Source organism: Ylistrum balloti, unplaced genomic scaffold (assembly GCF_031769215.1).
Source record: "Ylistrum balloti isolate Yb309-2 unplaced genomic scaffold, AGI_CSIRO_Ybal_v1 Utg370208, whole genome shotgun sequence".
NCBI lineage: Eukaryota > Metazoa > Mollusca > Bivalvia > Pectinida > Pectinidae > Ylistrum > Ylistrum balloti.
Window position 1 is genome coordinate 2,177,432 of NW_026782179.1, and position 13,047 is coordinate 2,190,478.

General features: G+C 35.5%; 1 protein-coding gene across 1 annotated transcript; it reads left to right on the plus strand.

The window, feature by feature from the left end:
- Window positions 1-1,962: 1,962 nt before the first annotated feature.
- LOC132551605 (H/ACA ribonucleoprotein complex non-core subunit NAF1-like) lies at window positions 1,963-12,592 on the plus strand. The gene is made up of 9 exons (XM_060215775.1): window positions 1,963-2,788; window positions 3,023-3,101; window positions 4,113-4,206; window positions 5,020-5,102; window positions 5,439-5,599; window positions 9,006-9,057; window positions 9,702-9,871; window positions 10,109-10,167; window positions 10,286-12,592. The coding sequence occupies exons 1-9, from the start codon at window positions 2,016-2,018 to the stop codon at window positions 11,071-11,073; spliced, it is 2,259 nt and encodes a 752-aa protein (XP_060071758.1). The 5' UTR covers window positions 1,963-2,015; the 3' UTR covers window positions 11,074-12,592.
- Window positions 12,593-13,047: the final 455 nt, after the last annotated feature.

The window sequence follows — 13,047 nt, forward strand, 5'->3', positions numbered from 1 at the left end:
AAAAAATATAACATTTCAAGTAATTTCTTGTTTGTAAGGTCAAGGGTTAAGGGTTCAAGGTTGACAAATCTCCACATGGTTCCGGTGAATGTTGTGTACAGCGTGATGCTTCAGGTAAAAATAACTTCTTTTACACCGAATGTCAAAAGCAAATACATTGTGAAAAATTAACAGTCATTTAAAAAAAATTCTATGCAGAATATTATTACTCTTATAATCTCAAAAACTGATGTACAAAGGTAGTCAGGCAGTTGTAAACATTATATGTTGACATACAGTCAGTGTTCAGATTTGGAAAACTGTTCATATGGACACTCTAATTTAGGCTAATTATACAAGTTGTTCAAGTGGACACCCTTCTTATAAGTTTCTGGTTACCATTTATTCAATAACGAATCTAATACATAAAGAATATCACATGTCTTCGTTTCTTTACTCATTTTCATGTCCTTCTCATAATTCAGTTTTATAAATCTTACAGGTAATAAGTAAATAAAAACGGGTGATGGAAAATGGTAAATGAAAAGTATCTAATCCCTTTTGTGAAAAATGTTCTGCCTCAGGAGCTCGCGGAGCTCACATTATTAACATCTAGGTCTCTAGCCATACGCTCTACCGCTCATCAAAATGCTAATAAGGCGACATGTGCTCTCAGCTTTTACACAATTTTCCTTAACATGTCTTTGCCATGTCAGTTTCAGATCCCATGTCAATAAGAATTATGTCTACTTAATGAGTGCCCTGGGAGGAATGAGTGTCCAGTGAGATTCAGATTGCAGGGGCCAATGTGTTTAAATTGTTTACCAACATTTTTATAGCCAGGAGACAGGATCATGATATATAGCCACAAACGTGCTATGCCAGCTTTATTAGAAATGAATGTCCATGATCTACCTTCACAGGAGTCAGACTTGGAAAAAAGCAAACTTGTAAACTACTTCACCCTGGTTATTAGACACAGCTAGAGTCATGATATTGTGTTCAAGATTGCAGATGGTATACACTGCTGGTGGACTATTATAGTCCCAGAGGTTTGCCATAACCTGTATACCACATTTTAATTCATACATATAATGGCATGGTTCAGAATATACACATTTAGTAGATTTTGACATTTCTTTAAATCACTTTGAATTTCCTCAGTCGCCTCCCAGTTTTAAAATTTAGGCCCTTAGCATCACTGATGAGTCCTAGAAGGACAAAGCAGCTGTATGATGCAATTTCAGGGTTTTCCATAAGAGCCGGCTACTTCGATCATTTGGCCGCCTACACCAATCCAGTTCCCTAATAATGGCTACACGTACACGACAGGCCAGCCTCCTACTTTCACTACACAGCCTACTACTAATAAAATTATGGAAAACCCTGAATTTAATTCATTGTTTGGCTCAGCTCTATCTTATCTGATCAAAATTTGTATTCAAAGGTACTATTTACTTGTGTCTTTTGTACAGTCTTCGTAGCATGTTGAAATGCAAGGTCACAGAGCTCAAATGTTTTAAAATAGAGTCATGATACTGAACTGGTAGCATGTTGGGATGAGGCAAAGGACTAACATGTTTGTTCAAGTAAATGACCTAGACCTACAAATTGTACTTTTAAGATCACATTAGCAAAATGTGCTAAAGTCTTCAGATGAATTGTTTTTAATAACCAAGAGTGAAAAAAAAGGCCTCTGGATTAGTAGCCAGTAGTATGCTTGTAGAAATGGCTATCTGTTTTGTTAACATCCAAATTCAAGGTTACAATAGTCATATATGTAAAAGTCTTCGAATGATCTCTCTTTGATACCAAGAGTTTATTTCACCTGCAACATGGTCGACTTGGTAGCACATGTACAAAATGTATGTTACTAATAGTAAAAATATCGATATCAGTGCACAAAATGTTTTCACCAGTCAAAAATTTTGTTTTTAATTTCTCTTTCAGATTTATGCTTAACCAAATGCACTGAGATACAAGTATACTGAGGTTAACTAATGCGAAACACTATTTAGACAACATTTTTTCACAATATGGAAGTGGTTGATGCCAAAGGAAACATTGGTGAAGATGCTGATGAAATGAACTGCAAAAACACCATTACCAATCACTCACCTTGTTCCATTCCTACTACAGACATTAGTGAAGTACTTACAGAAGGTGATGACAGCCAGATGATTGCAGAGGATACAAAACAAAACAAAGATATCTCTTCTGCTATGGAAAACAAGCTTGATGAGAAATCTGAAGGAGACAACCACAACACCCATGTCTGTGTAGATAGTACAGAATCTGGCATTGAAACAGCAGTAAATAACACAGAGAAAATTATGACTGAAAACCAGAATTCTGGGACAGTACAAGTGGACACAACATCGGGAACGCCAGTGGAAGGAGGGATGCCCCAATTGAATGGGGACAATGAAGCAAACAGGGTAGAAAATTTGGAAACCGCAGAAAATTTAGATAAAAAGGTTGAGACAATAGATGTGGAAATGCAAAATGAAATTGGGAAGTCATCAATGAATGAAGACATTACAGCAGAAACAGTAGAAAGCCTGGTAACTGCTAGTACTGAAAATGAAAATACAGAGACATCTACAGTGACGAGTTTAAAAGATGATTTCTTAGTAAATGGGCAGCACAGCAAAGAGACCACAAAACTAGCAGATGATGTATTGATGAATAAAGAGACAGATTACAGAGAACAGGAGAGTTCTGACAGTGACTCTGACAGCAGTAGTAGCAGTTCTAGCAGCAGCAGCAGTAGTGATGAAGAAGAACAAAACATATCTTCTCCAAAGAGGTATTCGAATGTTCTTGTGTTTTGATTGAGGTGTATTTCATTATACATACCACACAAAGTACATCTATACATATATGTGTGTATGGGGTTTCAGAATCAAACTTGTTTCTGTGCATGTTTTTCAACTCTTGCTTAGAACAGTAAAAAAACTTTAAGCTAATTGATAATGAGAAAGCAAGCATTGATGAAGTTATCTATATACATTGATTGATTCTAACCTGATCGTTATTTCAGACCAAATTCTGTAACAGAAAAGGGAAACAATAAATTCCTCTTTGAAGATCTCAAAACTGAAGGAGAAATCAGTCTAGAGGTAAGTTAACCATTGTTAGTTTACTAGTGTTAACTTGGGATCAATCTAGAGGTATGTTTACTAGTGTTAATTTGAATCAGTCTAGATATATGTTTACTAGTGTTAACTAAGGATCATCAGTTTACTAGTGTTAATTTGAATCAGTCTAGATATATGTTTACTAGTGTTAATTTGAATCAGTCTAGATATATGTTTACTAGTGTTAACTAAGGATTAGTCTAGAGGTATGTTTACTAGTGTTAACTAAGGATCAGTCTAGAGGTAAGTTTACTAGTGTTAACTTAGGATCAGTCTAGAGATATGTTTACTAGTGTTAATTTGAATCAGTCTAGATATATGTTTACTAGTGTTAACTAAGGATCAGTCTAGAGGTATGTTTACTAGTGTTAACTAAGGATCAGTCTAGAGGTAAGTTTACTAGTGTTAACTTAGGATCAGTCTAGAGATATGTTTACTAGTGTTAACTTAGGATCAGTATAGATGTATGTTTACTAGTGTTAACTTAGGATCAGTCTAGAGATATATATACTGGTGTTAACTTAGGATCAGTCTAGAGATATATATACTAGTGTTAACTTAGGATCAGTATAGATGTATGTTTACTGGTGATAACATAGGATCAGTCGAGATGTATGTTTACTGGTGATAACATAGGATCAGTATAGAGGTATGTTTACTGGTGATAACATAGGATCAGTCTAGAGGTATATATACTGGTGATAACATAGGATCAGTATAGATGTATGTTTACTGGTGATAACATAGGATCAGTATAGATGTATGTTTACTGGTGATAACTAAGGATCAGTCTAGAGGTATATATACTAGTGTCAACTTAAGATGTTTCTGTTGTCTATATGTTTGTGAATAGATACAACTTATTATGGATTACCTTAATCATACTATTTACATTTATTTGCAAATAGCTTGGTTGATTGAATGCATGCATTATTTATACTTTTTAATTGGTTTGCCAAGGCTAACATCTTTTGTTGACATTTTTCTGACCAGAACCTGCCACCTATAGAGGAGTTGTCCCTGGATATTGAGGAAGGACTGGAAATGGTGCCAGTGGGAACTGTATCAAGCGTACTTGGGGTTCTTGGTAAGTATTGTGATGCCATTTTTATGTCACATTTTATGGTATGATACAGAGATAATTTTAAAAAGACTAGGGTTCATTTCTTGTATTGCATGTTCACCCAGGGAAACTCCATTACTTCTGAGATCTGTACTCCAATTTTAAAAAGAAGGCTGGGTTTAGTATTAATTATCTCTTTGTAGTACTGCCATTCATCAATTTGTTCAAATCTTCACTACCATATTTCTTTTAACATCTCTGGAAGACAATGTCTTGTTAAGAAGTATTTTACTGGGACCTTTATTTTGGTAGCTTGTCAGCAATTTTCTTTTCCTGACCAGTCCCAAAATCAAAAGAGCACAACTATGGATCAAGGGTAACCAGCATATTAAATATGGGAAAGTTCCATGCTGTACTTCTTAAGAAATAGGATGATAAACTTTCATTGACAAAATCCAAGATGTCTGCCCAGCAACCGTTTTGTTTCCCAAAATTAAAACATCGCGAAAAAGGACCAACAGGAACATGTGAGGAGAAAAATCCATCCAGTGCTTCTGAAGAAATAGCAATAACAAGAGTTGTTAAAGGATGACAAAGGATGCAAGTCAATTTTAACAGCCCACCATCTGATGATATTGGGCTATTAAAAGCACATATAGAAAATTACTCGCAAAACTTGGGCCTCAAACTGGTTTCAAAGTGAATGTCCCACCTCTAGTCTAAAAGATTATTTGTACCAGACTAGCTGGTAAGATGAGTCAATCTTTCAACTTTTGTAGATGAAAAAGTTACAGTGCAATGTATATGTTTACCTTTATTTTTTGTTGTACACTTCAGCCATAATTCAGTCTGCAGTTGGAGTGCCTCCTCTTAATGATGACACCATTTTGTTCACTGAAGGGCCAAAGGTTTTAGGCAGGGTAGGTTCTTACTAACAGTTGTCAGTATATTATACTGGAGAACCTGGAGAGACCATACATTTATACCTGACATTAAATCATAGAATTCAAAATAGAAATAGTCTCAAGAATGACATAAAAAAAATCACATGGTACAAAAATAATCATTTGACCATTTTGAATAATAAGATTTCTTTTTGAAGAGGCAATTATCCAACCACTTTTTTTGATAAATTCATGATATTTAATATTTGATGTACTGTAAATACACGGATTCATGCTGTGTTTTCCAGATTATAAGTGACAACATTCTATTCTCTTGATAGTTGATTCTGTATGCTGCCATGTTATTTTCAGGTATTTGAAGTTTTTGGTCCTGTTAGTACCCCATGGTACTCTGTGAGATTTAACACCAAGGCCGATATCGAAGCAAAAGGAATTAAAACAGGGATGTCGGTATTCTATGCACCACAGAAAGAGGATTACACTAAATATGTGTTTGTCAGTTATCTGAAAAGGTAAGAGAAAATTTCAGTATCATCATAAGAAATTAGTGGATGCTTTGCATTGTTTCAGTCATATAAAACATTGTGTTTCTAGTGCTGCTAGTAACATCCATTCAGTTTGTAGTGACTTTTTATAAATTTCTTGTAGTTTCATTAGTTGAGGTTTTCTTATTTTTAGAGAAATACAATTTCAAAAGTGTGGCATGAAGAAGCCTGATACCAACTACAATAATCACTACTGTCAAATGATGTCATTAAAAAGCCACAATTAAACCATCATTATTGTTTATCATGAATTAAGAACATTATCCCTGGCAAAATGAAAACATTGATAATCAATGATATTTAATTTATTGACCATTAAATATGTTCTCTGAGAAGTAAAAAAAATCAAGTATTAAACTTTTGTACTGGTGATGATTTTTTTTTTTTTTTTGAAAGGTTATATTTGAGTAAGTCGGTTAAAATTTTCAAGGATATTTTCCTGAGTAAAGAGGGGTCGTGTGCTCCAATTTTTGTAATTTTCACCCAAGCAGAGATTTTTCAAGATCAAGAACAAGTATTTGTTTTTGTGTCCTGAAAACATAATACAATAATAATTAAAGTATTACTTTTTAGGTCATCTGACCCGAAGGGTCCGATGACCTATAGTCATCATGCTTCGTCCGTCGTCGTCCGCCGTGCGCCGTCCGCCGTGCGCCGTCCGTAAACTTTTCATTCAAACGACTTCTTCTCAAATACTAGAAGGTCTAGGGGGCTAATACTTGGCACAGAGGATACTGGCATGGAGCTCTACCAAGTTTGTTCAAATGAATGACCTTGACCCACTTTAAAGGTCACAGGGGTCAAATATGTTAAAATCTTTAAACAACTTCTTCTCATTAACCAAAAGGCTCAGAGTGTAGATATTGGGCCTGTGACATGCTGGGATGAAGGACTACCAAGTTTGTTCAAATGAATGACCTTGAACAACTTTCAAGGTCACAGGGGTCAAATATGTCAAAATCTTTAAATAACTTCTTCTCAAATACTAGAAGGCCTAGGGGGCTAATACTTGGCCCATAGCATGCTGGCATGGAGCCCTACAAAGTTTGTTCAAATGAATGACCTTGGCCCACTTTCAAGGTCACAGGGGTCAAATATGTTAAAATATACAAAGGACTTCATCTCAATAAGCAAAAGTCTATGAGTGCCGATATTGGGTCTGTAGCATGCTGGGAGGAAAGGCTACCAAGTTTATTTAAATGAATGACCTTGAACAACTTTCAAGGTCGCAGGGGTCAAATATGTCAAAATCTTTAAATAACTTCTTCTCAAATACTAGAAGGCCTAGGGGGCTAATACTTGGCCCATAGCATGCTGGCATGGAGCCCTACAAAGTTTGTTCAAATGAATGACCTTGGCCCACTTTCAAGGTCACAGGGGTCAAATATGTTAAAATATACAAAGGACTTCATCTCAATAAGCAAAAGTCTATGAGTGTAGATATTGGGTCTGTAGCATGCTGGGAGGAAAGGCTACCAAGTTTATTCAAAAGAATGACCTCAACCCACTTTCAAGGTCACAGGGGTCAAATATGTTAAAATATTTAAACAACTTCTTCTCATTAACCAAAAGGCTCAGAGTGTAGATATTGGGCCTGTGACATGCTGGGATGAAGGACTACCAAGTTTGTTCAAATGAATAACCTTGACCCACTTTAAAGGTCACAGGGGTCAAATATGTTAAAATCTTTAAACAACTTCTTCTCAATAACCAAAAGGCTCAGATTGCTGATATTGTGCCTGTGGCATGCTGGGATGAAGGGCTATCAAGTTTGTTTAAATGAATGACCTTGAACAACTTTCGAGGTCACAGGGGTCAAATATGTCAAAATCTTTAAATAACTTCTTCTCAAATACTAGAAGGCCTAGGGGGCTAATACTTGGCCCATAGCATGCTGGCATGGAGCCCTACAAAGTTTGTTCAAATGAATGACCTTGGCCCACTTTCAAGGTCACAGGGGTCAAATATGTTAAAATATACAAAGGACTTCATCTCAATAAGCATCTATGAGTGCCGATATTGGGTCTGTGGCATGCTGGGAGGAAAGGCTACCAAGTTTATTCAAATGAATGACCTCAACCCACTTTCAAGGTCACAGGGGTCAAATATGTTAAAATCTTTAAACAACTTCTTCTCATTAACCAAAAGGCTCAGAGTGTAGATATTGGGCCTGTGACATGCTGGGATGAAGGACTACCAAGTTTGTTCAAATGAATGACCTTGACCCACTTTAAAGGTCACAGGGGTCAAATATGTTAAAATCTTTAAACAACTTCTTCTCAATAACCAAAAGGCTCAGATTGCTGATATTGTGCCTGTGGCATGCTGGGATGAAGGGCTATCAAGTTTGTTTAAATGAATGACCTTGAACAACTTTCAAGGTCACAGGGGTCAAATATGTCAAAATCTTTAAATAACTTCTTCTCAAATACTAGAAGGCCTAGGGGGCTAATACTTGGCCCATAGCATGCTGGCATGGAGCCCTACAAAGTTTGTTCAAATGAATGACCTTGGCCCACTTTCAAGGTCACAGGGGTCAAATATGTTAAAATATACAAAGGACTTCATCTCAATAAGCAAAAGTCTATGAGTGCCGATATTGGGTCTGTAGCATGCTGGGAGGAAAGGCTACCAAGTTTATTCAAATGAATGACCTCAACCCACTTTCAAGGTCACAGGGGTCAAATATGTTAAAATATACAAACGACTTCTTCTCAACAAGCAAAAGTCCATGAGTGCTGATATTGGGCCTGTAAGATGCTTGGAGGAGAGGCTACCAAGTTTGTTCAAATGAATGACCTCAACCCACTTTCTAGGTTTGGCTTGCTTTTTGTCAGATGACCGTTAAGGCCCATGGGCCTCTTGTTAATGAATGTTACAACGGCTCGTTATTGATAATTAAAATATTTTTATTAATGAATAACAATATTATTAATGAACATTCATGATTTCATGAACTTCGTCTTATAGCGGATCATTTTGATGGTCATCATTTCCAGGACTGGCATTATGTGTGGTCAAATTGTGTATCATATCAAATTTTGATGGTTATTAATAATCTACCATTTTGTTGGTCATTATTTTAAGGACATATCATTTTGATTGCCATTATTATCATAAAGATATTGATATATATGTTGTAACATTGTAATTATTGTCATATTTTTCACTTCACAGTCTGAAGGCATTGTTTCATGATTGTTGATTTTAATGGAAATTACATGAAAAATGATAAGTACTTAATAAAATAATGGTGGATTTTAATGATGAATTTAATGGCTTTATTCAGTTCACTTTCACAAAAACAGATTAAATATTTTTAAAATATCTCAAATTTATGTAGCCTGATGAAAAAACTATTTGTATTTTCTAGCCTGAAAGGATCGGATGCGTCATGGAAAGATGACAATGAACCCCCAGAGAAGGTCATTACTCATTATTACATATAGTGTATATTCTTGTATTACCTGATCCAATGTAGGATGATATAAAGTTTTCTTATCACCTATACAAAGACAGATGTAATGTTGTTAATGTTGATATTAAAAACCATAATCACATTCACAGAATTTTGAGGTTTGTATAATCATATGAATATTAATGTAAAATATTATTTTAGTTGGTACATTAGCCAATACATAAGGGTATTCATAATGTTTTCAGTGAAGCTGTACTAAAGGTGACTAAAAAAACATTTTATTAGTACAATGGAGATGGCCAAACTTTTTATAATGATAATATGATAAACATTTATCAAAATGTCTTCAACATTTTAGAATGGTAGATATTTCTGAACAAGGTTAATATTTTTAAGTCAACTCTCAAGCATTTGACATTATTTCTTTAGTTTAAAATCATTTTTTTCAAGAAATTCAATCAAAACAAGTATTCTAACAGTATCTGCACTAATAGCAGAAGTTTTTTGATAATCTTAGAAAGCCATTGTACCATAGTCTCATAAATGCAGAATATTTTGCCATAATATGATAAACATATTATTATATTTTATTTGGGTAAATGTTTTTTCAATTATGTAACATAATGCAATTGATATTTGTTTTATCTTCAGTATATGGAATATTCTGATGACGAGGAGGAGAGAGCATCAAAGTCCAAATCAAGAGCTAAAGATCGATCCAAATTTAAAGATGAGGCTGATGGCAATGAAGGGGATCAGTTACCTGGTGCTAAGATAAGAAGGACCTCAGTGAGGGGAACTGGCAAGCCACAAAAATACTGGTAATTTCACTCTTCTTGAAAATATAGGACCTAGAAAACTATTTATATTTTTTCATTGTGATTCTACGTTTTCTAGCGGCCAGTAAGGATATATGTGTTAAAGTATAAAAGTTGTTTAGCATGCGACAAAAACATTGTAAACCTGGTGGTACAAGTTAGGTCAGATACAAGTGACAAATGATTACTGGCTTACTGTATGTTCATATCTATTAATGATTTGATATTGTTTCATTTCAGGAGAGACACTGAACAGCATGGGCAAACTGACAAAATGCAAAATAGCTGGAATAATGCAGGTTGGTTTGTGATACACATGCAACACTTCTCTAAGTGTCAAAAACTTAATCTTTTTTAATGCTTGGTAGTAAAAAATTTGTCCTGGACTCTGTATTCCTAATTTCCTGTTTTTACCAGGTGACAACAGGAGAGGTGCACACATTGGTTACAGTAACCAGCCAGTCCGAGGAACAGGCCCCAGATATGCTGGTCAAACATACAGCAGAGGAGGAGGTGGAACATCCCAACGCTTCCATTTCCCCAGACCTAGAGGTCAAGGGCCTTTTGGTGGACCAGCCAACTTCCATTCGGAGTCTCCCTATACCAGGAAAACAGGCCCTGGCCAATTTTATGAAAGCAGTAACAGAATTATCTCTCCTGGTAGATTTGGTTCTCCCAACACACAGAGAGTGCAAAACCCACCTGTTGGAAACACAAACTTTGGATCAAATTTCACAACTGGTGTTAATGCCTGGAACAACTCAGAGAGTTACAAACCGTTCCCATTGCCTGCACAAATCATTACTGACAACAGGCTAGTTAGAAACGAAGATAGTCAAATATCGAACTTTTCAACCCCTCCACCAGTTCACCACTCCAGTTACAACCAAAGTTGTGGGTTTGATATGAATCAGACACGTTTTCCACCACCACCACCACCACAATCTACACAACACATCACATTTCAACCACCTCCCCCTTCTTTAAATACTAACCCAAACCAAATTAATATACCACCTCCATTTTTACCTTCTTCCAATAATACGAAGAACAACACTTTTATTCACAATCCTTCAGTTCCTCCACCACCCCTACATCCAATACCCATGGGTAACCAGCAGTATATGAGACCCCCCTATCCCCAACAACCTCCAGTGTTTGGAGGACAGCCTCACTTTACCCAAGGTCCAAGTGGAAGACAATAGATAGGAAGTCTAGGTTTAATATTAATACACAGGTATGTTTAGTAGATACACATATTACGAACCTGGTTTAATTTGGATTATATTTTTCAGAAGATATATTATCCAAATGTAAGACGCTTTCTCAGTATAATGTGATGTTAATAGATGCACATAGACTTTATCAGCTGCTGGAAATGATCAGATTTATAAAGATAATGAAATAAAGTGAAATTGGGCTAGTGCACCTCCACATCTAGGATTTGACATTTCTTTTGATCACTTCTGATTTTCCTCATTCAATTTCAAGATTTAGGCCATACCATCACTGACGAGTCCTAGAAGGATGAAAAGCTACATGATGCCGTTTCATTTCTTATTCAACGCCACTGTATGGTATTCTTAATGAGTACAAGGATTGAGGTGCTATTCATATGTATGTCTTTTGTACAATCTTCTAATTCATTATTTTTTAAACAGCACATTTATTCATTTTATCCCACAGACCGACATGTAGTTTTTGACACCATTTAAAGAGCCAGACCCACTCCTTGACCGATATTGTTTTATATAAAAAAAAATCATGATTTTCTATTTTTCTTGGGTAGCAAAAGTTCTGACTAACCCTGTAATACCGCAATTTTAAAGTAAATTGCTACCAATCTAACGTAATAAATAGTTTTAAGAAACAATTCGAAATGACTCATTGCTAATTCATAATTATGCGGAAAGTCCTGCCCTCTGACACATGCGCAAAGAACTGTAAATAAATCTGCCGTCTTCCAACATGGCAGAAAGCGTGCGAGGGAAGCGGGGAAGAAAACGTGTTTTGACAGACTCTGAGGCGAAAAGAAGGAAGATGGCTAGTTCATAATCTGTGTCGCTCTCTGTTTAGCTCTCTCGTGTAGTATCACTCAAAAATCATATTCATAAATACAATTATCATCGAATATTCGCTTTAGATAGATCCATTTCGCGATGTTCTATATGTTTGATACCATATTGTAGCCCCCATTTGAGGGCCTCTTTGCAATTAATTGTAGTTTTTCTCGTATTCTGCACATTTTTGTGTCATATCTAAGCATTGAAAGATGTGATCAATACACATCTATTTACAAGTGATATAACATTGACGTACTACTCATCTCCTCCTCCAATTTTTGTTTTGGTTCTGCACATATCACGTGACTTTTCCTCATCAATATTCATATCCTGGTGTTGATTAAGGAGACTAATTCCAGCACCGATATCTCTGGTACCCTTTCAATTTCAAGTTCGAAACTTTATATATTATCTAATAGTATACAACAACATTTCCAGTTAGTAAAATATGATAAAATATCTATAACGAAGTGGGTCTGGCTCTTTAATAACTGTACATTGTACATCATTTTTGTCTCCATAGTTTACCAGTTGATGGCTCTAATGACCTTTTTATGTGTTGACGGGCCGTTAAGAATGTCATAATAATAATTGTCTCCATAGATTTTCATTTACCTGTTGTATAATTTGATAACCTCCAATAAAAGTCTATATCAAATCATTTTAATTTTTTTCATCTATTCAGATTAGTTCACCCCTGCTATGCAAACTTAACTAATTCTACAGCACTGCACTATGCCACACCACGCTTTGCCTCGCCATGTAAACCAACATAATTGTAAGGTACTACGCTACACTACACTACACTACACTACACCAAGCAAACCAACTTATTTCTAAGTGACTATGTTATTCTATACCACAATGGATTATCAATACTGAGGATTCCATTAGAGAGAAGTTTTATTCAATTTTCATTTTTGTGACCAGCCTTCATTAGCATCCTGAAGAAAAAATAAGGAAAAATTCAACTAGCCTGTTTTAAGTAGATCTTTAGACAAGCTTGACAAGACTTATCCCTAGCACATTAATGCAATTTCATTAAAAGGGTGTGTATACATTGGACATTTTATCTGCAATTGAACATTTTATTGAAAGGAACATAGTTTATTTAGT

Coding starts and splice junctions, on each gene's coding strand:
- LOC132551605 (XM_060215775.1), top strand. CDS start 2,016: ATGGAAGTGGTTGATGCCAAAGGAAACATTGGTGAAGATGCTGATGAA. Junction 5,600..9,005: donor TTTGTCAGTTATCTGAAAAG/GTAAGAGAAAAT, acceptor TGTATTTTCTAG/CCTGAAAGGATCGGATGCGT. Junction 9,872..10,108: donor GGCAAGCCACAAAAATACTG/GTAATTTCACTC, acceptor GTTTCATTTCAG/GAGAGACACTGAACAGCATG.